The sequence below is a fragment of the Phocoena phocoena genome, chromosome 1, assembly GCF_963924675.1.
Source record: "Phocoena phocoena chromosome 1, mPhoPho1.1, whole genome shotgun sequence".
NCBI lineage: Eukaryota > Metazoa > Chordata > Mammalia > Artiodactyla > Phocoenidae > Phocoena > Phocoena phocoena.
The window spans coordinates 24686949-24713981 of NC_089219.1; the positions used below are offsets into that span (position 1 = coordinate 24686949).

The window sequence follows — 27033 nt, forward strand, 5'->3', positions numbered from 1 at the left end:
TGACATAGTAAGCACTCCATAAATGTTAACTGTTATTATTAAAATAATGACAGTAATAAGAAAGAAACCTGAGACCACCTTGAGGGTCAAAGAAGGGTTTACAGAGGAGGTGATATTTAAATTTGGCCTTGAACTGACTATAAAAAAAAAAAACCAACAACACTGCAAACACTCTGGATGTCCATCAGAAGGACACACAGTAAAGTATGGCATCTCCCTGTGATGAAACCAACACAGCCATTACAGTGGTGAGGAAAGAGGGCCAACCTGCGTGGTGTGAAAAGGCTGCAGGGCCACTTGAGATGTATGATCTTATTTTTGTGTAGAAGAAAGAAAAAGAGGCTTCCCTGGTGGCACAGTGGTTGAGAGTCCGCCTGCCGATGCAGGGGACACGGGTTCGTGCCCCGGTCCAGGAGGATCCCACATGCCGCGGAGCGGCTGGGCCGTGAGCCATGGCCCCTGAGCCTGCGCGTCCAGAGCCTGCACATCTGGAGCCTGTGCTCCGCAACGGGAGAGGCCATAACAGTGAGAGGCCCACGTACCACAAAAAAACAAAAAGAAAGAAAAAGAATCATCAAACTGTTAACTCTGGAGAGTGGAATTGGAAGGGGTCTTTGAGAGTCAACTAGAGATATTTCTGTAAGGTTGCTACATTGATGAGTAATACTTTTATAAGAAAACAAAATAAAGAAGAAATTACTAGGGGATGAATGAGCATGGGCAAAACCCCTGAGGTGTGGGCGGGGCGACCAACTGTCCTGGTTGGCCTGGGGCAGTGGAGTTTCTTGAGGTGCAGCACTTGAGTGGATAAACCCCAAAGTCCCAGGCAAACTGGGACAAGCTGGTCACCCCAGATGTGGAAGGGTATGGACCACTCATGGGCCTGGGGACAGCTCTGGATGGATGAAATGAGGGGTGGCAGGGTGGGAACACTGGGCTGGGCCTCAGACCTAGAGCTTTATCCTGCTGGCCCCAGGAGCCAGGGAAGGTTTGAGCAGAGGGACATGGAAGCTGGATGCTTCAAAGCACGGGGCTCTCTGGCTGGGGAGGAGGCTGGAGGTGGGCGATCAGGTGGAGACGCAGAGGCCTTCCTTGGATGGCTGAGGGCAGGGCCCAGAATCCCTCTCCATGCTCGCGGTCCCACTCTCCTAGAAATCCCACCTTCTTAGAGATGCCCTCTCTACCTCTGCCCCTGTCCCCGTGTCCAAACTGTTGGCACAGCCCCAGTGCCAATCCTCCAACAGGCTCCGGAGCGGGCAGTGAAGGCCTGGGAGGAGGGCGCCCTCCAGAGAGAAGCACTTCAGACAGGGTGGAGGGGAAGACAACCCAGATGGAGAAAAGCCACCAAAAACCAGGCTCTCCCAGGAGACGCCAGCTGCAGACAAATGGACATTTGGATAAATATAAAGGTGATTAACCAGATCTCCCCGTTAAGTATAATGAACGACACCACATAATTAAGTCAAAAACTCATGGCAGAAAGCACCTTAATGGAGCAGGCACTTAGGCAGGGAGAATTCATTAAGGAGGTGTGGAGAATTTCAGGAGTGGCTATGAGGATGGAGGCAGGTGGCAAAGACCAGAAGGTTGACAAAAACAATCGGGAGTTAACATCTGTCCAGAATGGGACTGAGAACAGAGCCCAGGAGTTACCAGCCCAGGCTCTGGAGTCAGGCAGACCTGGGATGGAGTCCCAGCTCTCACTTACAAGCTGTGGGACCTGGGAAAGTCATTTCTTGGAGCCTCAGTTTCCTTACCTGCAAAATGGGAATACTACTATTACTAATACCCACTTCCTGCGGTTGTGAGGATTCAGTGAGGTAATGTGAGTAAAGGACTTTGCATATAGTAAGTGCTCAGTAAATTATCATTAATTGGACAAGTCACTTTCCCTATTGGGATCTTAATTTCTCACTGACAAAAAGAGGATAATGTCCTATCTTCTTCCCAAAGAAACTGGAGGATGAAGTAAGATCACAACGGTGAAAGCAATTGCTATACTATAATATGCTTTTTAAACTGTGAAGTGCTCTACCCACATCTGTCATTATTAGGATAATTATTAAGTCCTTGGTTTCATCCCAAGGCCAGATTCTTGCTGTTTCTTCCCAAAGAAGCTATACAGTGTAGTGGTTAAAAGTGTGGCCCAGAAGTCAGACTGTCTGGGTTTGAACTTGACCTTTAACGCTTACTAGCTGTGTGACCATCAGCAAGTCACTTAACCTCTCTGTGCTTCAATGTCTCCATCTGTAAAATGAGGATGATGATAATAGTACCTACCTCATGGGGGTGTCGTGAGACCTAAATGACTGAAGATGTGTAAAGCATTCAGAACATTTCCTGGCCGACGGCTATAGGTAAAGCCAGGTTAACTGCGATGATTGTTACCCATCGTGTAGACTCCGGGCCTGAGTCCCTCACAGGTTCAGAGGACTCCTGTTCTGAAGGAGACGAGACCACAGTCGTCCTGGTATGCAGGACCCTTTGGGGCCAGGTATTACTCCATGCCCCCCCCCAAACCCCCACCTCACTCCATCCAGTCCAGCAGCTGCCTGGCCCAGCCTGGCCCCTTGCTCCACCCTTGGTCTTCTCACTCACCCACCGAGCATTCGTGGACACTGACTCTGCGCCAGGCCTGCACTGGCTGCACAGACGACCAACTCCAAGTGTCTGTGTAGTGAGAGCAGAGAAGAGAGCCAGGCCTCCACTCTGGGCACCTGCCCTGTACACGTGGCTTCATGTCCATTTCACTGACTCCTTTCACTCTTGAGAAGTGTCATTTTACACATGTGGAAACTGTGGAGCAGGGAGTAAAGTCACAGACCCCAGGTCACAGAGCAGGATTCAGACACACAGCTGTGGGCTCCAGAGCCTGCACACCGCCCCACGTTTCCCTATTAGCTCCTCTGGTCCATGCACAGCATCGCTGCCACCGTGGCCTGACCACCTCCACCCCGCCACCACTGCTGAAACCGGTGCCCTCTCAAAGGATCCGTGACAGCCACGGAGAATGCAGAGATGTGTTCTGTTCAAGCCCATCATTTGGGGACCTCCCTGGTGAGGCAGTGGTTAAGAATCCGCCTGCCAATGCAGCGGACACGGGTTCGAGCCCTGGTCCACGAAGATCTCACATGCCGCGGAGCAACTAAGCCCGTGTGCCACAACTTCTGAGCCCGCGCCTACAGCCCGTACTCCGCAAAAAGAGAAGCCACCGCAGTGAGAAGCCCGTGCACCACAACCGAGAGTAGCCCCTGCTCGCCACAACTAGAGAAAGCCCTCCTAGCAATGAAGACCCAACGCAGCCAAAAATAAGTAAATAAATTTATAAAAAAACAAAAAGCCCATCATTTGCGAGCAGTGTGAACTCCAACAAGTCTAAACCTCCTAAGCCTCGGTTTCCTCGTCTATAAACAGGAAAAGAATTAAATCTACCTTTCGGAGTTGACATTAAAGGATGTAAAGCAGGGTACCTGGCACAGAAGGCGCACCCAACAGATGCCATTCTTTGGTCCCTCTGGGTCCAATCCTTCCGCCCACCCCCATCCCCACTTTTGTAGATGGTGTTCTGAAGTTTTCTCATTCCTTCAGTGAACGTTTCTTTCATTCCTTCTGGAGGCCTTTCTTCTAATAAGACAAGGCCTTCCTGCAGCCATTCTGCTATCACCTCAAGCAGGGCGGCCTGCCTGCCTTCACAGCACCCCTGCAAACCTTCAGTGTTAAGTGTGCTATTCGCTGGGTCCCAGGGCTGCCTCAAAAAGCTCCCTTGAAGCTGACCTGGCGCTCCCTCTGAGCCAGCCTGGCTAAGCCAGTCTTTTTTTTTTTTCTTTTGCGGTACGCGGGCCTCTCACTGTTGTGGCCTCTCCCGTTGCGGAGCACAGGCTCCGGACGCGCAGACTCAGCGGCCATGGGTCACGGGCCCAGCCTCTCTGTGGCATGTGGGATCTTCCCGGACCGGGGCACGAAGCCGTGTCCCCTGCATCGGCAGGCGGACTCTCAGCCACTGCGCCACCAGGGAAGCCCTGAGCCAGCCTTTCAGAGCGGTCAGCCCTTGCCTGTAGCAGAGGCGCTCTGACAAACACCGGACAAGATGCCTCTGTACAAAAACCTCCTGACTTTCCGTGCCTCCTCCCGACTCTGCCTTTTCCTTCCTGGACTCTGGTGTGAGTCTATGACATCCTGTCTGACTCAGAAAATGATGATGCTGAGACCTTGAGCAAATCGTTTGACCTTTCAGGGCCTCAGTTTTCTCATCTGTAAAATGGGACTTGTAACCCCTACCCTTCTTGCCTCCCAGGTTGAGGGGTGGATTCAATGGGATAACTGACACCTGGAAGCCATCAAGCTCCCCCCCTTGCTGGGGAGACCTCCAGGGCTCGCACTTTCTGTTCCAACTGGGCCAAGAGAAGCAGTGCAGTAAAGCCCAGGCTCCTCCTTCCCACCTGAGCACCCCCAACAGCAGAACTGACCTCCACGGTGTCTGGTGCAAGAGAGGAATCTCCTGGAAGTCTGTTTTATCTTAAAAGAATATGCACCTAATACTGCTCTGACATAGAGCCTTCTCCTTCGATCATTTCCCACCAGATCAGGATAGAATGGATGCTCTGCAAAGATGCAGATCTTTATCCTGTGGCTCAGCCTCCTCCTGCCCCCAACCAGGCAGGTACAGGAACCGCAATCTAAGGAGCCAGCCAGACCGGGTGCAAATCCTGCCTCCACGCTTACCCACAGGTCACACAGCTAGTAAGCCATTCAGCATGGCTGAGGCTGTTTCCTCATCTGAAATGGGGATAACTGATCCCAGGGCCCACGTCTGTGGGTCAGACCAGGGTAAGGCTGAGGGGAATAAGTGAAGAGAAAGGGTCCAAACCTGAGGTCAGGGACATGGAAGCTGAGTCACTGTAGGAAGGGTCTTGAGAAGATTGGGCTCTTTAAGCCATTATGAGACCTTTTCATTCTCCTTTCATTTGCTCAACCATTACATCGTTACTGAATGTCAGTCCCAATACTAGACACTGGAGATACAGTGGTGAACAAAAGCAAAAACAGACACAGCCGCTGACTCAACCAAACACTCAACTAACTGGGAGCAGAAGGGAACGTCCTCAGCCTGGTAAAAGGCATCTACGAAAAACCCCACAGCTAATACCATACTTAATGGTGAGAAACTGAACGTGTTTCTCCAAAGATCAGGGATGAGACAACGATGTCGACTCTCCACACTTCTATTCAACATTGTATTGGAGGTTCTAGCCAGGACAATTAGGCAAGAAAAAGAAAGCAAAAGCATCTGGATTGCAAAGAAAGAAGTAAAACTATCTCTATTTCCAGATGGCATGATCTTTTTTTTTTTAATTGAATGAAAGATTCTTTAAATTCTGTAGTGCTTTACAATTTTCAAAAGTTTTACCATAATGGAAAAAAATATGAAGAATATGTAAATATACGTATAACTGAATCACTTTGCTGTACACCAGAAACTAACACAACATTGTAAATCAATTATACTTCAATTTTTAAAAAAGTTTCACACAACTAATTTCATATAATAACCCTTTTTTTCCCCATCCCTATATCGCCCCTCCCCCTTCCCTCTCCCTACTGTAACCACTAGTTTGTTCTCTGTATCTGTGAGGCAGATGACATGATGTTGTATATAGAAAGCCCTAAAGAATCCACAAAAAACTTAGAGCTACTAAATCAGATCAGCAAAATTGCAAGATCCAAGATCAACGTACAAAAATCAGTTGTTTTTCTTTCTTAAAAATTTTTAAAATTTAATTCAATTTATTATTTGTTTATTTATTTTTGGCCGTGCAACGCGGCATGTGGGAGCTCAGTTCCCCAACCAGGGATAGAACCCATGCCCCCTGCAGTGGAAGCACAGAGTCTTAACCACTAGACTGCCAGGGAAGTCCCTCAGTTGTTTTTCTATACACTAGCAATGAGCAACCCAAACTTAAATTAAGAAAATTCCATTTACAATAGTATTGAAAAGAATAAAGTAAATTTAACCAAGGAGGTGCAAGACTCATACACTAAAAACTACAAAATATTACTGAAAGAAATTAAAGAGCTAAATAAATGAGAAGACATCCAGTGTTCATAGACTGGAAGACTTAATATTGTTAAGACTGCAATACTTCCAAATTGATCTACAGATTCGATGCAATCTCTATCAAAATTCCAAGTACTATTTTTGCAGAAATGGATAAGCTGGTCCTAAAACTCGTATGGAAATGCAAGGGACCCAGAAGAGCCAAAATAATCTTGAAAAAGAACAAAGTTGAAGGACTTACACTTGTTGATTTCAAAACTTACCAACACACTACAGTAATCAAGACAGCGTGGTAGTGAGATAAGGTTAGACACATAGACCAATGGAATAGAATCGCGAGTCTGAAAATAAACCCATATATTTACGATAAACTGATTTCCAACAAGGGTGCCAAGACTATTGAATAGAGAAAGCATAGTGTTTTCAACAAACGGTGCTGGGACAAATAGATATCCATATGCAAAAGAATGAAGTTGGACTCCTACCTCGCACCATATATAAAAACTAACTCAAAATGAATCACAGACCTAAATGTAAGAGCTAAAACTATAAAACTCTTAGAAGAAACCACAGGTATCAATCTGAGTGACCTTAGAAAAGGCAACAGTTCTTAGATATGACACCAAAAGCACAAGCAGCCATAGGAAAACTAGATAAATTGGACATCATCAAGATAAAAAACTTTTGAACATCAAAGCACATTATCAAGAAAGTGAAAAATCAACCCACAGAATAGGAGAAAATATTGGTAAATCATAGATGTGATAAGGGTCTAGAATCCAGAATATACGGAGAACTCTTACCAATCAACAATAAAACGATAAATAGCCCAATAAAAAATGGGCAAAGGATTTGAACAGAAATTTTCCCAAAGAAGATACACAACTGGCCAATAAGCACATGAAAAGATGCTCAACATCATTAGTCATTAATGAAATGCAAATCAAAACCACAATGAGATGCTACTTTACACCCACTGGGATGGCTATAATAAAAAATACAGATAATAATAAGTGTTGGTGTGGTGAGGATGTAGAGAAACTGGAACCCTCATGCATTGCTAGTGGGAATGTAAAATGGTGGAGCCACTATGGAAAACAGTTTGACAGCTCCTCATAAAATTATATAGTTATCACATGGCCCAGCAATTCCATGCCAAGGCATATACCTGAAAATAAAAACAAAGTTCACACAAAACTTGTATAGGAATCTTCACGGCAGCATTATTCATAGCAGCCAAAAAGTGGAAACCCAAATATTCATCAAGTGATTAATGGATAAACAAAATGTGATACGTCCATTCAATGGATTATTATTAAGCCACAGAAAGGAATGAAGTACTGACCCATGCCACAACATGCACGAACCTTAAAAGCATTACGCCACGTGAAAGAAGACAGTCACAAAGGACCACGTATTGTATGATCCTATTATACCAAGTATCTGGAGTAGGCAAATCCAGAGAGACAGAAAGTAGATTAGTGGTAGGCAGCCAGGGGCCAGAGGGAGGGGGGGACGAGTTTGAGGTTTCTTTTTTGGGGCAATGAAAAATGTTCTGGAGTTAGATGGTGGCCATGGCTGCAGAACTCTGTGAACATATTAAGAACCATTGAATTGTTAAAATGGTGAATTTTACGGTATGTGAGTTTTATCTCAATAAAAAAAGGAGAAGTGGGAGAGGGAACCCCCCCCACCTCCCCACACCACACACACACACACACACGTGTGCACAGAGACAAACTGAAATTACTATTGTGCTAAGTGCTCTCAAGAATGACAGCTATGGGCTTCCCTGGTGGCGCAGTGGTTGAGTCTGCCTGCCGATGCAGGGGACACGGGTTCGTGCCCCGGTCCGGGAAGATCCCACATGCTTTGGAGAGGCTGGTCCCGTGAGCCATGGCCGCTGAGCCTGCACGTCCGGAGCCTGTGCTCCGCACCAGGAGAGGCCACAACAGTGAGAGGCCCACGTACCGCAAAAAAAAAAAAAAAAGTTAGAAGGGGACACGGGTTCGAGCCCTGGCCCGGGAAGATCCCACATCTTAGTTGCCCCAGAGCAACTAAGCCTGTGCGCCACAACTACTGAGCCTACGCTCTAGAGCCCACGTGCCGCAACTACCGAAGCCCGCGCGCCTAGAGCCCGTGCTCCTCAACAACAGAAGCCACCGCAGTGAGAAGCCGGCGCACTGCAACGAAGAGAAGCCCCCGCTCACCGCAACTAGAGAAAGCCGGTGTGCAGCAACGAAGACCCAATGCGGCCAAAAATGAATAAATTAAAAAAAAAAAAAAAAGAATGACAGCTATAATGGAAGTAGTTGAGGAAGACTTCCGGGAGGAAGTGATCTGAAGGAAGAGAGATTAGCAACGAGAGGAAGGGAGGGAAGAAGTTTCAGGCAGAGGGAAGTGCAAGGATCCTGTATGCGAGGGAGCTCGGCAAGTAGAAGGGTCCAAGACCCCTGTGTCTAGAGTAGGGGGGAATGAGAGGGCACAGGGCACCAGAGAGAAGGGCCGGGAGGCCCACTGTGGCTGGGGAGGGGCCCCAAGCCCTCTGAGTACTCTGGGTCAAGATTCATGGGGCGGGGGCGGGGGCGGGGGCGGGGAGGAATATACACCTACTGCAGGGGTCAAGTGCTCCCAGTCAACATCTGGAATGAGTTGGGAGGTCATTTCTCCCGACTGAATCACTCTTCATGTGACCCGATGGAAGGAGGAAAAAATCCAATTCCCTGACTTATTTGTGGCACCTCTTGTACTGATGCTCCCAGGGAGGAAATACTGATGAAAAACAGCCTCACTGCTATGGCAACAGCAACCACTTCTCACTTTCCATCCCGAAGAAAGGCCAGGTGGGAAGCCTGCCTAGCAGCAGTGCTAGGCGACAGAAGCCCCTCCCAGGGGCTTCAGGATCCCCTCCCATCACCGTCCAGGCTTTGCTTGGATCCCAGCTTCTCCTTCCAATGGAGAATCACAGCAGCTGCCAACATCTGAGCAGCCCTTCCCAGCTCAGGGCGTGATTTATACCACCACCCTGTAATGTGGAATCATTAGCCCCACTGGACAGATGCAGACACTGAGGCTCAGAGAGGTGAAGGGTGCTTCTAGCATCCTTCCCTCTGTGCTGCCTTTACTCCCCCATATGGTAAAGGTCTGTTTATATCTGTGCAGGTCTCCTGCTCTGATTCATCTGTGGCATGAAGGAATAAGTGAGTGGAGTGAGTATCACCCCCCCACTCTCCTGTCACCCTCTTCCATCCTTGGTGATCTACAAGTTCCGGGGGACCCCACCCCGCAGTGTTCTGTTCTGGCCAGGGGAGAGGGTCATGTGGGGCCTGTGAGAGCCAGGGCGGTAAGGAGGGATGGCAGGAGAGGGCCTGCATGGGAGGGGGTACCCCTCCACCCCCCTGCCAGGGGACAGGGCTGAAGTGTTTCCCTTCAAAATGCCTGGCTCGGAACTTCAACACGAGCATTAATATCGATGGCTAATATTTTGGGTGCACTTACTGTGCACCAGGCTTTTTGGCAAGTGCTTTGCGCGCGCCCTCTCATTTGAGTGAGGGATGGGTTTTCACCCCTGCTCCACGGAGGGGAGTGCAGCCTGAGATCTGAGCTGGAGAGGCGGCAGAGCCGTGGCAAACCCGCTGGTTCTGGAGCCAAAGCCTGGCTCTTAACCAGATACCTGCAGCCCCGAGGAGACCATCTCGTCCTCACCTCCCCATCCCCCATCCCAGGGGCTGGCTGGGAAGATGAAAAGGAAGGGCAAAGGAGCTGAGGAGTGAGAGCAGCCTCCTGCAATCGTCGCCTGGCCCCGGGCCAGAAGGCTGCTGGTGGGCCTGTTGCAGAAGAGGTGCGCTGTCTGTGTGGCAGCAAGAGTGGAGGGAGGGCCCCTCCCGAGGACCAGGTCCTGCCTGATCTTCAGGCCTGGTTTACAGGAGGAAGGAAAGGGAACGCATAGTTCTCAAGTGCCTACTATGTGCATATGCTGAGCATCGCCCTTTACAGGTGGCATTTCACTTTACCCCCAGAATGACACTAAGAGAGACTAACAGCCAACGCTTATGATACGTCAAGCATCTCGGATGCTCACCATGCTTCGATTCATTTAATCCTCACAGAAACATGCCAGCTACAGACACTCTGCACATGGGAAAACTGAACCATGAAGAAGAAAAGTATCTTGCCCAAGGTCACACGGCTGGTAAAGCTTTGATCCAGGTCCTCTGGCCCTAGAGTCTATGAGTAACACACTTTGTATCCTGCTAGGGGAGTGTCGTCCCCATTGTCCACAGCGGGAGAGTGAGGCCCTTTCTTGAGGTCACCAGGGGTCGGAGTGGGGTTTGAGCTCCGTCTCCTGGGAATGTCTGTGGCGTTTTGACTTCGTGGCACCCTGCCCCTGCTCCCCACCAACTCCTGCCCGGAAACACTGAGACCACAGGAATGGTTCTTGCTGTAGCCGCTGGCCCATGGCTGCCCAGAACTGAGCAAAGAGCAGCCCCCTTCCACCCACCTGGAAAGCTTATTTTTGTTCAGGGTTTCTTTGTCTGGAATCACACATCCAACCGCCATCCTTCCCAGAAATGGCGCCAGCCTGCTTCCTGGAACAGTCCACGAAGGGCCCCGATGCCAGGCTCCCTGACTTTCCTTGGGGCGGCAAGGGAAGGAGACAGGGATTAAACCCCTCGGGCCCTACCGCCTCCCTAGGCCTCTGTGGACCCATCCATACAAAAGGTTGGCACGATGTCTCTGGGGACCTTCAGGCTCCTGCATTCCAGGATTCTCTGCCAGGAGCTTCCCACTCAGCAAACAGTCATAACTGTGCGCCTTACAGACGCACCACCTCCCAGAGCCTCAATGCCATTCCCATTGGCTGTAATTACAGCAGCTCCCATCTCCTACGTGTTGACTGAGTGCCAGGTGCTGTGCCGAGTGACTTCCGTGGATTCTCTCACTGAATTTGCTGGACGGCCCTAAGAGGCAGGTCCAGTGACCTTCACTTTACAGATGAAGAAGCTCGGCTCAGGGAGGCTGAGCACCTTGCCTGCGTGCACACGCCCTGGCAGCAGCAGAAGCAGGACATCTCACCGTTGCCTCGTGCAGCTGGGAGGGGGAGAGCCGATCGCGTATGTCAAGGATTTGGCCACAGGCCTTGATAAACCACGTCCCCACACCCTCCATCCTGCCCCATCAGGCCTGGGCGCCCACCAGCCCAGCCTGTCACAGCTGACAAGCATGGTGTGATTCCCAGACAGCCTCTCACTTCAGTGGAGGATCCCTGTGTCCCTGGCAACCTATCATGAGAATGACAGCTAGTGGCAGCTTGGGGACAGCAGCCCACTCAGATGGCTCATGGGGCTGCTGACCGGCAGACAGACAGTGCCAGGCTGGAGCAGCTGGCATCGCCGGAGGCAGGTGAGGCACCTGGGAGCCTCTCATGGCACCCACCCCCAAGTCCAAACCCTTCGCTAACATTTGGGGGCTTTCAGGAGGACCGAGGCAAGAGTACCAACAGTGCACCATGTGTCCAAATATTTAAGTTACAAATCAAGCTAACTCTGAAATAAAATATGTTATATCTTCCCACCCAGACATAATGGTCTGGAAGGCCAGCCTGTGCGCTGAAATTTCTCAGACTCCCGACTTCCGTGCCAGGAGACAGCAGTGCCTTCTGGGTCCCTTCTGTGCAGGGACCTCATACACAGGTCTGGACGCCCTGGGACACACATGTAGGCAACATCCACACCTGTCCCTCCCCCAGGCAGCCGGCCTTTGTCTATCCCGGGGGCTCGGGGGGCGCACACACCAGCTGCACAGGCTCCCTCTGGAGATGCCCGGGCAGGTCCTGAAAGTGGGCTTGGAGCTGACCTAACAGGGGACCCTGGGGTCTGTCATGAGCAAACTGGTAAACCCTCACTTGGAGACACGTTCCGAAGAAAGAGTCTCGGACCACACAGGTGCCTGGACTCCGGGCGGCCCAGGGGGAGGGAGAGAGCTTAGGATTGAGCATCAGGAAATCCAGGCAGACACCAGCTCTGCCATGTGCGTGCTGTGACTTGTGGCCGGTGAATCCCCCTCCTGGGTCCCATTTGCTCATCTGTAAAACAGGGACGACAGTTCCTGCCTGGTGGGGCTGTAGTCAGGAGTAAATGCAGTAAGTCCATGAAAAGGTTCCTGCCTTGCTTTCAGACTGTTCAACTCCACTGAAGACTGTCTCTAAGAAACCCTCCCTTTAACACTGGACTCCTTTACCGTCTGCTTTTCCGTACGTCCCTGGCCACACCGCAACAAGAACACTGACAGCATCTGAGCCCACACTGGCCGGGTGCCTCCCACACCACAGAATCCCCGGCACCTAGCACAGGGCCAGACACAGAGTAAGCAGAAGCTCTGTGATTATTCACCCGGCCTTTCCACCTGCTTATGGGGTTCACCCAAGCATCGCCATCACTGAGGGCCTTCTGAGGGCCAGACTCACCACCAGGCTCTGAGGACCAGATGGCTCAGGCACCTCTCCAGGCCACACGGAGCTCGCAGTCTAGAGAGAGCGATTTGACGTGGAAATGAGAACAGGTGACAACAGAGGGATGCCTGCCGTAATGCAGGCAGGAAGGGCAAGGTGTCCCAGAGGCCAGAGGAAGACGGGTGCAGGAGCACAGTGAGGCCCCAAAGAGGAAATGATGGGTGAGCTGGCCTTGAGGAGACTAAGAGCGGAGGGGACTTCCAGAGACAGGAACAGCAGGTGCAAAGGCACAGAGGTGTGAGGTACAGCTGGTGTGCTCACCTCAACGTGGCCAGAGCTCAGTCTCTTAGGAAGTGGTGAGTGTCAGGGTTGGCGGGGCCGCCAGGGCCACCTGGTGTCCCACTAGCTGGCCCAGTAATTCTCAATGTGTGACTAGCAGCACCTTGGAACTTGTTAGAAATGCAAATTCTCAGGCCCCACCTCAGACCTACTAAATCGGAAACTCGGGGCAGCATGCAGAAATCTGTATCTGAACGAGCTCTCTAGGTGTCTGTGATGCACGCTAGTTTGAGAACCACTGGACTTCCTCCTGAAGGCAACAAGGAGCCATGTTATAAAGCGGCCCACATCTGAAAGTTGGCCTCCCGTGAGCCCTCACCTCCAGTGGGACAGCTGTGTGTGGCAGAATAATCTATCTTCACCTGTGAGGGAGGGGGCCGCTGGGAAGTCAGTGCCCTGGTGGGCACAGGGCCCGTTACCAGGGTGACCACCTGTCACTCGGAGAAAGGGGGCAGCGCCCTACAGAGAGCCAACGGCTTCCTCCCCTCAGGTGGGACAGGGTAAGGGAAGAGGGGAGCCTGCGGTGTCAGGGATCCACCCCCATCCCCAGGTGGGAGCATCACAGCCCTAGGCTCCTCTTCTGACTGAATCTAGCCCACCATCCCCTTCTCTGTCCATCTGGGCCCCAGGTGGCAATTTTCTCCCCTCCCCATCACGAAACCACACCCTCCTGTCACAGCCTAAGGGCTGTGGGGCTGTCTCCTTGGTTACAGCCTGGGCTCCTTTATCCATGGTGACCCTCTCTCAAGAGGCCCCACACCCTCATCTGCTAGGCCTTCACTTTCCTTTGCCAAGGCTGGCTCTAGGGGCCGTGACCCAGATCAGTAGCAGGGCTCTCCCACTCTCTCTTCAGCTGTTGGCACATAGTGAGAGAAAGAGGAACCAGAGGATTCAACACGTTACCTTCGACCAGGAGGCAGACACAGGGGGTGCGTCAAATAGCTTTACAAGGTGCAACTTGATGTTCAAGAGAGAGCAAACTGCACCCTCAAGCCTAGTCAAGTACAAAGCATGAGAAGGGAGGGTTCTAGAGCCCGAAAGGCCCGGGTGTGAGTCTGCACCAACCCTGTGTTATCTTGGGCAGGCTTTGTTACTTCCCGAGCCTCAGTTTCCTCACCTGTATATTGGAGATAATATTAATATCTACCCACTAGGGTCTCTGCAAGATTAAGTAAGAAAATGCATCTGAAATAAGAAACACAGCACCTGGCACCTCACTGCATCTTACCTTCCTGCTCCTCAGAGAGGGGAAGGAATGCCTGTTCCCGGGTGACCTCTCTCTGCTGGTGGGACACCTGGTGGGGAAGAGCAGTGGCTCTGGGGTTCGAAACAATCCATAAACATCCACTGCTGGTACCATTATGATTACTATTAATCATGGGCAATGAATGGAGCCCGGCCTGGTAAATTGCTTCCTCCAGGTCATTTACATTTCCTACTGTCATTGTAGCCTTCATTCAAGGCAATCTGATACAGGGATGTTTTCTAGAAAGCAGAAGCCATGTTGTGCTTCTTAGTTATCCTGCAGTGCCTGGCCCCTGGCCCTGGCAGGGAGCACCCAAGCAGCTCAGCGTGGAAGGGACTTGGAAATCACCCACTCTAACTTAGTATGCAAGGCAGAAAGCTCTCCTCCCTGGCTTTATCAAGTGCTTGGATGCCTCCAGGGATGAAGTCCTTATTCTCTGCTGAAGATGGACTAGTGCCTGGGACTCCAGGGAGGCTGAGCCCTGCGGGGTGAGCAGGAGCTGAATGGGCAGCGGCAGGAGTTGGGGCGATGGGAACTCCTAGGGCCACCCCTACACCCTCGCAGCCCCCCTTCCTCTCCCGCTGAGAGTTGATAATAGGAATGGTTCTAATTATGCTCTAATTGCTCGCTTCCAGGCAGTTTCTCTGGAGCCAAGGAGTTCAGAGTTCATGAATAAATGAAGAGGGAGGAAGCGGGAGGGGATGTTTATTGATCCACAAATCTCCACGTGCCAATGTCTGCCCCACAAATGCTTGGGCGTGCAGCTGCGTGCAATTTTGCATACAAACATACACACAAACACACAGATATACACACCGCAGCCCCCCAGACGCCTCTCTCCAAAGGACTGGTGGGGGGTAAAAGGAAGGTAACAAGAAGTGTCCTAAACTGGCTTTGGGTCCCAGTCTCAACTCTGCCACTGACTTGCATTGTGGTCTTGGGAAAATCCTAGTTTTCCCAGCTGTAGAGTACGGAGGTGAAGTGATGTCTGATACCCTCCTCTCAGAAAACCCAGCCTTTAGGATTTCAATGGGGTATCATCCAGTCAGACAGAACCCTGGGCAGTGCCAGGTGGGCACTGTCGCCCTCAGATTGCCCTTTCACCTGGATGCCTCATTCCCTAAGAACTGACCAAGCAGCCGGGGGCTTCAGGGAAGTGGCAGGAGGAACACACACATCTCCATCCTGGTGGGACACTTAGTAAAGATGAGTAGGGGCTCTGGACTCGGGGCTGTGGGGGCCCTGGGCAAGACACTTGAACTTCTTGAACTTCAGTTGCTTTGTCTGTTAAACGGGAATGAGAGACTCTGTGTTATGAAGGTTCACCCAGGGCATATAGTGGCCTCAGTCGAGCGCCTGGCACACAGTGAGCATCTGGTAAGTGGTAGTTGTTATTGCTAATACCGTCAACACCCTGCAAGGTATAGACCGGTGCCTCATAACAGATGAAGAAACTAAGGCACAGAACGGTCAAGCAACTTGCCCCAGGTCATGCATTAAGTGGCAGGATTTTAACCCAAGCCCATCTGACGCTGATACTTCTGTGTTCCAGTCTTGTTTCTCCACTTTATCTGATCCATCTGGTCCCCAAGAACTGGCACACAGTAGGTATCCATACTATGCTGAATGATAGAGAAATGCCGAAAAGAAAAAAAGCATAAAAATACGCTCTGTTTCCAGTGACCAAGGTGGGGGTAGACAGATGAGAGAAGAACTAGACCAAGACTCCCTCCAAGATCAAATCGAAGCGTTGGGTCTGGGCGGACCCCAGGCCTACCTGCCTCGTGGCTGGGGCTAGTCCAGGTGGGGATCGAGGGGGTCCTTGGTATGTGCTTGAGGAAGTAAATCTTTTCACTCTTTATGATTTCCACTAAGAAGCCAAAGCTAGCAATCCTGGCTTTTGGCATCAGCCCGAACCTGCTATGTCACTGCCTTGCTGTGTGACACTGGGCAACCAACTGCAGCTCTCTGAGCCTCAGAGCCCTCATCTAGGAAATGGGGATAACAGTGGTCCAGCCCTGGGGCTGCTGGGAGGGTGATAAGGGATGACACATGTGAGGTCATACGCTAGAGGTTAAGAGTAGGGCCTGGAGTCCGGCTACCTGGGTTGGTATCCCAGCTCCTCCACTGCCTGACGTAACCGCCCGCAGCCTCAGATTCTGCTTCTGCAAAATGGGGATCATAACTGTCTACCACAAAAGGGTGCAGTGAGGGTGAATGAGCTGCCACAGGTAGAGCGGTTGCGACAGTTGGCAGTTCTTTGAAATGCTCAGTAAATCTTCTTTATTGGACATTTCACATACGGGGAAACCGAGCCCCTGAGCGGGCAAGGACTTGTCCAAAGTCACAGAGCCAGTTCAGGGCACAGCCAGTCCTCTGTGGGAGCTGGCTGTCTGCAGGGCCCCTTGTCCAGACCACGGCTTGAATGGGTAACCACAGACCTTTCACAGCATCTGGGCTATCCTGCTCCAGCCTTGAGGACTCTGGGGGACCGAACCCCCCACTTCCTGTCCTTCCCGGTGCCTCTGAGGCTGGCTCAAACCAGTGGGGTATGTCAGAGGGCAGGGAGGGCTGACCTGCCTTCCTGGCCCACCTGGCCGGCCCCTCCACTCCAGGACTGGCTGCAGAGGCCTCAGAAACAAGCCAGGAGTCCAGGACCAGAACACCATTTGTCAGCCCTGCATGGTAGTGGCAGGCTCATCTCCATGGCAACAGTGCAGTGTGAAGGCATCCTAGCATCATTAGGGAGAGCTCTGAGTAGTATAAACAGAGGCTGCAGTAGATTACATGCCTATTATGAGCAGTCTCAGGCTCTGAGCACTGGTAATTATGCCTAATTGCGCATTTAATTCTGTAATTGAAAACCCACATCTCTGGTTCAGGCTGGGGCTGCAGAACCTACCCCCCAACCTCAAAAGAAAGAGGCATAGGAGTCACCCCTACCCTAATAATCCCAGGGCTGCCTCTCCTTCTAGGGCAAGGGGTAGCCAGAGTGGGCACGGAAGTAAAGCACCTACAGACTCCCCTTTCCCCCACTTCCTGTGCCAGGAGCTCTGCCACGCTCTGTGATTTGGGGTAGGGGGGACCATGCTTAAGGCAAAGGGACATCGTAAAAGCACAAAAATGCTCACAATTTTCATTATTCATAATAGAAACCATTTTGCACTATTGCCACTGTCCTCTCAGGACCCAGAATCAGCCTCTGGTGGTTCCAAGGGACTCGGATCATCACTAGATCCATTACACATCCACGTCATCCAACCTACATATAAATCCTTAATCACTGCCAGAGACAGGGAACTCACCACCTGATTGTCAGTCCACCACTGCAGAGCCTCTGTAGATAGTTTGAAGACCGCTGATGGAGTTCAACACTCTCTCCTCCATCCCCTGGTTTCACAGACTGGAGAAAATGAGACCCAGAGAGGGGCAGGGCCAGCTCAAAGTTGCACAGGAAGTGAGTACCAGAGCCCTGGGATTCTGACTTGCAGCTCAGGGTATATTTTGTACCCTAAAGTGCCTCAGCACCAAGAATCGTGCCCAGCACTTTGTAGGTGCTTCATAAATACTTGCTGAACGCAACTCAGGGTAGGGTTAGTTGATGGCAAAGCTTACTCTCTTACCCAACAATATTTTGCCTTTCTAGGGGTCAGGAAGTTCCCCTGTAGTGGCTCAGGGGTTAATGATGGGCTAGAACCTCCTGCTCTGAACCTCTGGGGTCTGAGACTTGATCTTACAACCAAATATGCCATGTAGGCATTTGGGATGGGGATAGTACCGACACTCATTCAAACAGACAGAGGAAAGAACAGGTCACCTGAGTCCCTGACAGCCTGACACCCAGGTGTCAAGCCTCAGGCACGCCACTGGAGGCAGGAGTCTCCTCCTCTCCCCAGAGCCTGATACTCCCATCTGTCATCGCTGCCTGCAGCAACGTGGGCTGATGTGGCTGCGGCTCTGATCTCCACCTGGGAAAGGATGGAATTCACTGATAAGTCAGAGCTGGAGGAGTCCTTTGAGATGGTGAGTCCAACCATCTCCCTTTACAGAGGGGGACACAGAGAGCCAAGATTCCTCTCTGATTCCCTCTGAATGAGCGCTGGACTCTGTGCCCAGAGCTCTCCCTGCCTTATCTCAGGTCACCCTTACTATAGTCCCATGAGGATGTGCAATTATTATTCCCATTTTACAGAAGAGAAGATAGAGGGACAGTAAGGCCAAGGCCACAAAGGTTTAGCAGAACTTCTGCTTCAACTTGGGCCTTCAACTGGTTGAAAAAAAGGACATGTCTATTTCCCATCCCACAATATTCACGTTCATAGAACCTGCTGTCTCACTTCCGGGGCATTGAAGAGTGAACCCTTTGTGAACTCCTACTCAGTATATCTTACCTACGGGAAGGACAATTCTCTGAGGACGATTACTAGTATCCTGATTTAGAGAAATGCAGGTGGAAGCTCAGAGAGGTTAAGTGTCGTGCCCAAGGTCACTCAGCTATAAAGAGGCAGAGATGGAACTCAAACCCCAGCCTGACTGCACAGCTCAAGCTCTTCCCAGTTGAACTCCCTGCCTCTGGATGTACCAGCTGCTCTGAAAGGCAGGGGCCAGGAGGCCAGAGTATCCCATTAAAACCTGCAACCACAGTAACTGCTCTTCCAAAACCCTGGTACTTGCTGGCAGGAGCACATGTCCCAGAGAGGCGTGCTTTGCTGCCTGAGTCTCTCCCTCAGTCTCCGAATCACCATCCCTCTCCCTCTCCAGGACCAGCAGGGAGACCAAGAGCATTGGGACTGGCGTTCCCCAGACCAAAGCCAGCTCCATCTGCTGTGGCCAGGAGTTAGCTTTTAAAAACACATCTCTGGTCTCACCTTGTTCTCCTATCACCTACTCCTCCCTGAAACTAGATGAGAAAAGAGACTTCAACCATTAGAGCTGACCATCTCCACTTGGTCTAGATTTCGCAATTGTTCTCAAACCCTTTCCCTGTGATCATTTATGTGAAGCCTAGACTGTATCTTTTGTTTCCTTGGTAACAAGTCACTTCATTCTTCTGACCTCAGTATGCCCATCAGTAAATGGGTATAAAGACCATCCCTATCTCATAGAGTTGTTACGAGGGCTGGTAACTCTTCAATACAGGTTAATTTCTTTCCCATATAACTTGTTCTTAACCTGCATCACAGTTCCCTTAAACCGAACACAGGGCTTGGGGTGAGGAGAAATGGGGACAGGGGATGGGGTTAGCATTTGAATAAGCAGCTCAAAAGGTCTGGCATCTAGTAACAACCCTTTACGGATGAAGAAAGATTTAGATCTCTCCATCGGTTTCCACATCCAGCATCCCACAATCCTACGGGGGGGCAATAGGGCATGCAAGGTAGAAGCTGTGGAGTCCTGATGTGTCAATGCTCGTCCTGTCCCTACTATTTATGTGGCCATGGATAAGCCAGATAGTAACAAGGGACAAGGTATATAGAGCACTTAAGCACAGTGCCTGGTTCATAGCAGACACCAAATACAAGGAAGTTGTTGTTATTATTTCCCACAGAACTATTCGTTTTCCATATAAAGAAACTAAGACTTGAAGAGTTTATGGGTATGAGTCCGGTCACTAAAATCTCTAATCCAGGCAGAGATGGGGGCTGAAGTGACTTATCCAAACTGCAAGGCAAGTAACAGCCAGCCGCAGGGAGCACTGCCTGGGCCAGTGCTGTCTGGGCACCATCTCAGGGAACCCTCCCAAACTACCACGGGGTAGGAGCTGTTGTCCTGACTACTTTACAGGAAAGAGGCAGAGGCTCAGAGAAGGTAAGGGACTTTCTGGAAGTCACAAAGCAAGGCAGCAATGTCTGCCTGATCCCAGAGGTCCTTCACCCCTCTGTGCCAGATGTCAGAGCAGCTGCCATTTATGGGACACTTACGTCAAAATCTCCCAGCCACCACCGCTGCAAAGGAGCAGAACCAGGGCCATCCACTGCACCTCCCCCCCGGGTGGGGGAGGGCCCTGCTCCATTCCACCTTGCCCACCTCATAAGGGTTTTGAGGGCAGTTTGGCCTCAGTCTGTCCATCTGCAAAAGGGACTTGATCACCCCAGCCTCTACCCTGTCAAAGAGGTATAAAGAACAAAGAGGGTCAGTGGCCCGGATGATTTCGTGCTCTGACTCTGAAGCCCGGCCCAAGGACCTGAAGCACCCAGAGCAGAGCCAGCCCCTCCCCAGGAAGCCATGAGCTTGCAGGTGCGGCTGCTTCTGAACGCAGGCCCCTGCAGAGCCTAGCTCCCTCCGGTCTTCACGTCTTCACCCTCCGCTGCTAATAACGACATCAATCAGGTTGACCACGTTTCACACCATTACTCGCAGCTCAGCAGGAAGCAACATATTTCCCCCCTCACCCACCATCTTCCAGAAAGCAAAGAGCTTTCCAGAGGGGAAAAGAATGAAACCGATGTGTTTTCTGAGTACCTACTGTGTGCATGGCAGCTGCCTAAGCCCTTTTTCTAACTCTGAGAGGTAAGGAAGACTCTTTTTCTTTGACAGGGAACGACACTGGGGTCCAGAGGAGCGAATGCATGTGTCCAAGGTCACACACAGCCGGGACAAGTACAATCATGGCAGTGATGTATTACTGACCACTCACTGGCTCATGGTGCCAGGCACGTGCGTGATCCTATTGAAACAGTATCATTTTCGTTTTCAGATAAGGAGACTGAGGCCTGAAGCAGTGAAGAGACCTGTCTGAGGTCACGGGCTGCTTAAACGTGAGGAGCAGAGTGACATAGGGCGGAGAGGGTGGCTCTCTGCTCCGGCAAAAGAGCGCATGAATCTTGGTGCTGTCACTGACCAGCTTAGAGACCTCTCTGAGCCTCAGTTTCCTCATCAGAAAAAGGGGCTCATAAAAACACCTATCCCATTTTGTAGGATAAAAATAAGAAGGATAAAAACCGTAAAACAGCTAACAGTTATCGATCGCTGAACATGCACCAGGCAACTTTGCCAAGCACTTGACATATGTAAGCTCACTGGGTTTAATGAGGTTATGCATATAAACTTCTTAGCACAGAACTCCAGAAATGGGACTGATCATGGTGATGATGAAGAAATTGATGATGATTCCCTTGGCAAATCTCCCTGGTTCATCCTCTTACTGGAAGAATAGAGTAGCCTGTAAGCTTTCAGGAAGGAGGTGGACCAGGAAAGAAGGGCAGGGTTTGGACAGGGGAGGGAAAAGGGAAACACATAAAAATTAGGGTGTGAATAGCATTAGTAATGTTAAGATGACATGCCAAGTAGGGAGAAAGCAAGGCACCCAAGACGTTCTACAGAGTGGAACTAGACTGAGACACACGGAAACCTCCAGGCCAGTCCAGACATCCTCCCAGGGTCCCAGATGGGCAGAACTGGCAGGACCCTAGAGACGCAGACCAATGGTTCTTCCCATTTTACAGACGGGGAAAAACCAAGGCTTGCAGTAGGGAAAAGACTTGTCCAAGTTCACAGGATGTCAGTGGCAGAGGCAGGCTTGAATCCAGGCCTCCTGACTCTTAGCTCCATGCCCAATTACCTGCTGCTTCCCACAAAGGAAGAGTGCAGGAGGGCATTTGGATATGTCTGGGTCACAATTCCAGGGAAGCATACCAGGGTACACATCATTAAGATAATCAAAATCAAAAACTATAGTTTATTGAATGCTCACTCTGTGCCTGGCACAGTACTAAGCTCATCTGTATTAAGCTATATGCATTTCATCCTCACAACAACCCTAAGACTTGGGAACTGTTTCTATCATCTCTATTTAACAGATGACAAAACTGTGGCTCAGAGAGGCTAAGCAACTTGCTTAAGATCACACAGCTAGGAAGGGACAGAGCCGGGGCTCAAACCCACGTCTGTCCTGTCAAACCCCAGAGCCTTGTCTCCTTTACTTGTCCACCTGAACGGTCCAGCCCCCACCTGCTTCTCCCACCCTCCAGTGCACCCTCACATCCTACTCCCTCACCCAAAGCAAGTCTACCCCAACTACAGAACAGTGTCTAGAACCGGCCTGTTATCTTGTAATCATCAAGCCCCACACAAGAAAGAAAAACGACATAGTTCCTCTTCTAAAATTTTCAGGTGAGAAACATTTAACAGTCTCTTCCTTCTCTGCGCCTGTCCACTGGATGAGAAAACAGGCTCCCTTCTCCCTGGAATGATGTCAGGCTGGTGAATTCCAGCAGCCGGGAGCACATTACCAAAGCTGCCAGGCAGCGAAGGCTCCTGGGGGTTAGCGACAGCTGAAGGGACCCACTCTGCAATCGGACCAGACAGAGCAACAGACTCGAGACCAATTTTCAAGTCCCTCCTCAGAGCACCTCCCCAAGTTATGTCATGTAACCCTCACAAGCTGCCCAAAGGCACCCAGCCAGGATGTAGAAGGATCAGAATCCCACCCAGGTCTTGTCTAATTCCAGAGCCCCTTGTGCTGGTGCGCCCTCTAAGTGGAAGCGTGGCTTTAGCTGAGCTGGGGAGAGCTATGGAGGCAGGTAAGTGAGAGGCAGGGATACTGTCTCGCCACCTTCATCTCTCTAGAGTAGGAAGCACCTCCCAAGGGACCCCTGAGTCACCAGAGCCAGAACTACTTTTACCGTTAAGAAGGTAACAGAGGACGCTGGTCAGCTGTCTGGCTTCACAGCCTGGCCCCTAACTGTAGAACTTTGGGCAAGCTACTTCATAGGGTCGTCAGGAGGATTAAATGAGTTAATATATGGAAAAGTGCTTACAGAGTACCTAGCACCTAGTAAGTGCTCCCCAAAGCTAACCACTGTTATTATCATCAACAGAGAATGACCGTGGGCCAAACTGTTAATAGTGCTTACCTTTGGGGTATGGGACTGGGCGTAGAAGGAAACGTCTTTAACTTCTGCTCTGTTTGGTTATTTATTGATTTAATCGTTTTATAATATGTGTGTGTTACTTTTCTAATTTAAAAAAAAGTCCTAGTTTAAAATTTTAAAATTAACACAGAAAAAAAAAATTCCTCGGAAAATTTCAGCACTTCTTGGCATTTTATGTTCCTCAAAGGAGATAAAGAGGAACTGGGAGCCTGGAGTTGCCAAATAACTGATTCACTCATTTATTTTACAAATATTAATGGAGTGCCAGGCACTGTTCCAGCTGCTGGGGATTTCGGGGGAACAAGGAAGATAATCTCTGCCCTTCTGGAGTTTCCATTCTACCTGATCTTAATTAATCCCCTGTGCCACACTCAAGGACGAGGAATTCACCGAGAGGCCGACCAAGATGGCCCAGCCCGGGGAAGTCACTTGCCCTGCAGCCCACAGCTGGGAGCAGGGCTACAATCTTCAGGGCCCAGCTGTTTCAACCGCTGCCCAAGAGGGCAGGTCTGTGGATGCAAGTTTGGGGCTGGGGTCCACAAGAGGAGAGAGAAAAGATGAACGAGGAGGTCTGTATAGCCACACTCAAAGCTTCATTCTGCATTACTGTACACACCTGTGGTGGAGGACGGGCAATGGATGCAGGCGAACGTGGAGACCCAGACCACGGAGTCAGGCAGTAGTGAGGCTCAGGTTCCCCCAACTCAGCCTCAGACCTGAGTTCCGTCCATGGAGGTCCCCATGCACCTCTGCCCCCAAAGTCCCCAGTTGTTGGGCCTCAGCTCTAGGGTAGGCAGGAGATCCTGGCCTCTCCTTAAACACCTTCCCAAATTCACCTGCCAGAGTCTGAATTGAAGGGCAGAGCTGGTCCCCTTCGGCCCCCAAATTCACTCCACTGGCCTCCCTGAGACAAGAACCTGAGTTCCCTGGGCTGGGATTAGGTATAGTGTCCCCAGATGCTCCCCTCCTCCCCAGGGCACCCAAGTATCCCACCCCTATCAGTGCCAGCCCAGGCAGGGGAGCCTGCCTCCCCCCACCCCCACTCTGGTGGCAATAGTGACTGACAGAATGCCTGTGGCCTCAGCCAAAGCAGGGAGGGCGATCCCCACCTGGTTGGTCAGACTGGCCCAGGACCTGGTAGCTCCTTGTGACCCTCTCCAGGGAGGGGCTCTCCATTCCCAGGCCTGCCCAGTCAGGAGGATAGAGGGAGGCAGGAAGAGCACAAAGGAGTGAACGGTTCCTGGAGTCTATGATCCCGACACACACAAATGAACATGGACCAGAAATGGTCAGAGATCTAGAGACATACCAAGGAGAAACCAGGAGAGAGACACACACAGGAGCAGAGACTTTGTGAGAAACACTGGGGCGGAGACCAGAGGCTGAGACCCACGCAAACGAGTGATCTAGAGGAAAACACACGGCAGTGACCTCAACGGATCCACACAACAGCCTCGGAAACACCCCCAAACCCTGGCGAGCCACAGTCCCACAGCGTATCTCCCCAACAGAAGGCCGCTCGTACAGTGCGGGCGAGACGCGCCGAGCCCCAGGCGCGGAGCGGGCCCGGGACTCGCGCACAGGACGCACTCGGGGACTGGGGAGCGCCGGGCGAGAAGCGCACACAAAGAGACAGCCGGGCCAGCCCGAGCAGGCTCCGCCCGTCCGCTTCGTGACTCCAGACCACCCCCCAACCCGGGTGCTCGCCCCAGACCCACACACAGAGACACACACCCCACCCGCACGCCCCGGGACCCCGCCCCGCCGCGCCCCACCCGGCCCGGCCGCCCGGGCGCGCGGCGCTCACCAGCTGCAGGCAGCAGAAGGCGACCAGCGTGCAGCGCCCGCTGCACTTGCCCATGGCTCTGGGGGCCGCGCGCGCCGTTCGCCGCGGCGCCCCTCTAGCTCGGCGGCCGCCGCCTCCTCCGCGCCGCGCGGGCTCCGCGTCCTCCCAGCTGGGCGCCCCGGGCGGCGGGGCCGGGCGCCTAGGGCCGGGCCCGGGAGCGCCGGGTCCTCAGGGCTGCGGCCGGCCGCTCGCGCTCGGAGTCCATGGTCAGTCCGCCCGCGCGCCGGCTCTGCCGCGCCTCCTTTGTCTGGCCGGCCGGCCGCCAGGCGCGCCTCCCGCCCTGGGGCGGCTGGCGGGGAGCGCGGAGCGGGGAGCGCAGGCACCGAGAGCGGCGCAACGCAGAGCAGCACTGCCCAGCAGGGGCAGCCGCCCGGGCGCTCGGCGGCCGCGGCTTCCCGGCCCCACCACGTGGCTCCGCCGCCGAGAGGTAGGGAAGGAGGGAAAGACGGGAGGGAAGAGGAGGGGAGGAGAGGGGTGGGGCGGGGCGGCAGAGCAAGCGGAGGGAGGGGAGAAGGGGGAGGGAAGCGCAGAGCAGAGGCGAGAGGCAGGAGTGAAGTGGGAAGAGTGCAGGCTTGGGGACTGATGGCCCTGGGTCAAACCCAGCTTCACTGCTCACTCGCTGTGTGACCTTGGGCAAATCACGTCACCTCTCTGGGCCTCCGTTTTCCTAACAAAATAGGAATAATAATGACTACTTCAGTGTTGCCACAAAGATGAAATGCAGTTAGGCGGATAAAAGCACTTAGCTCTGTGCCTGGCCTCCCGAGGGTGCTGGAGCATTCCTCTGTCCACCTCGTCTCTATGGCCCGGCGGCTCCAACCTTGGCCCTCTGTTTCCACTCCACTTCCCAGATCTGCTCCCCATCCCAGCCTGCCTCCTGAGTTCTTCCTTCTCTCTTTTCTTCTACTGGCATTTATTGAGCCCGACTGACTACATACACACCCCTGGGAGCCCTATGATCCAGAGATGAGCCCTGCAGCACTGTTCCAGAACCCACTGAGCTTCCCAGGCCAGGGAACAGGCAACCCCCAGGGGCATAAGCAGGAGATGCCTGATGGCAGCCGTCTGCCCAGGGGGCTGAGGCCAGCCCCTCACCCAGGCTGCAGTGGGGATTCAGGAAGGGCTTGCCAGTAGAAGACTGCCTTCTTCAAGGCATCCCCTCCAAAAGCACTCAAGCTCTCAAACACATCCCCAGTTCACTGAATCATCCCAGCCCCACTCCTAACTTCTTATATAGGGATAGCATCACTCAGGTGGGAATCCCTGCAGCATCCTCCCCACTCCTCTATCCCATCTGACCTGTCATTACGTTCTGTGAACTTACCTTCCAGCTGTTATCTATGAAATACCTACTACCTACCAGGCTCTCCACTGGGGATTAAAGGGATGAACCAGTCCTGCACTCACTGAGAGAACAGTCTAGTGAGGAATTGTCATTAAAACGAGAAAACATGCAAATAAATAATGAAATATTCTGATGAGTACCTTAAAAGGATAACAAAAAGTGAAAGAATAAGGGGACCATAACTCAGGTCCGGAGACCAGAAAAGGCCTCCTTGAGGACATGGCATTGGTACTGAGAAGACAGTAGGAGGGAAGGAGAGGCCAAGGCCTGGAGAATAGTGTTCTGGCAGAAGAAACAATGTTTCTTTTCTTTTCCTTCCTCTCAGCTCTCACTGGCCCTCTGGACTCAGAAAACAGTATGACACAGATTAAGACCCATGGTTCTGGACCCAAGCAGCTTGGGTTCCAGTTCCAGCACTGCCACTTATGCACTGTTTACAGAGTAAGCACTCAAACGCATGATTTCTCCTAGGACTGGTGACATAATTTGTGGGGGCCAGTGCAAAACGAAAACGCAAGACTCCGTAAGGCTCATTAGGAAGGAAGACACAGCAGACCATAAAACCAAGCACAGGGAGGGCCCTGTGTGACTGCAGAGGACACATGCCCCCGAAGCCAGTCGTGTTTTCTCCCTGGACTGTCAGAATGGTCTCTTCACTGGTCTCCCTCCTCCACCCACTTGTCAGCCGCCACTTTTATTTTATTTATTTTATTTTTTGCCACTTAGTTGTGCTTTCTTTTTTCTTCTTTAACTGCGTCGTGCGGCATGTGGGATCCTAGTTCCACAACCAGGGATCAAACCCATGCTCCCCGCATTTGAAGCTCTGAGTCTTAACCACTGGACCGCCGGGGAAGTCCCAACCACTTAGTATTTTAAAA

The 27033-nt window shown here is 51.8% G+C and overlaps 1 protein-coding gene across 1 annotated transcript in view; it reads right to left on the reverse strand.

Annotated features, from left to right (window-relative positions):
- Positions 1–24825, reverse strand: part of NKAIN1 (sodium/potassium transporting ATPase interacting 1) — a 41124-nt gene extending 16299 nt beyond the window's left edge. The window contains exon 1 of the mRNA XM_065877203.1: positions 24772–24825. Within this exon, the coding sequence (XP_065733275.1) occupies positions 24772–24825 (54 nt within the window). The remainder of the gene's footprint in view (positions 1–24771) is intronic.
- Positions 24826–27033: the final 2208 nt, after the last annotated feature.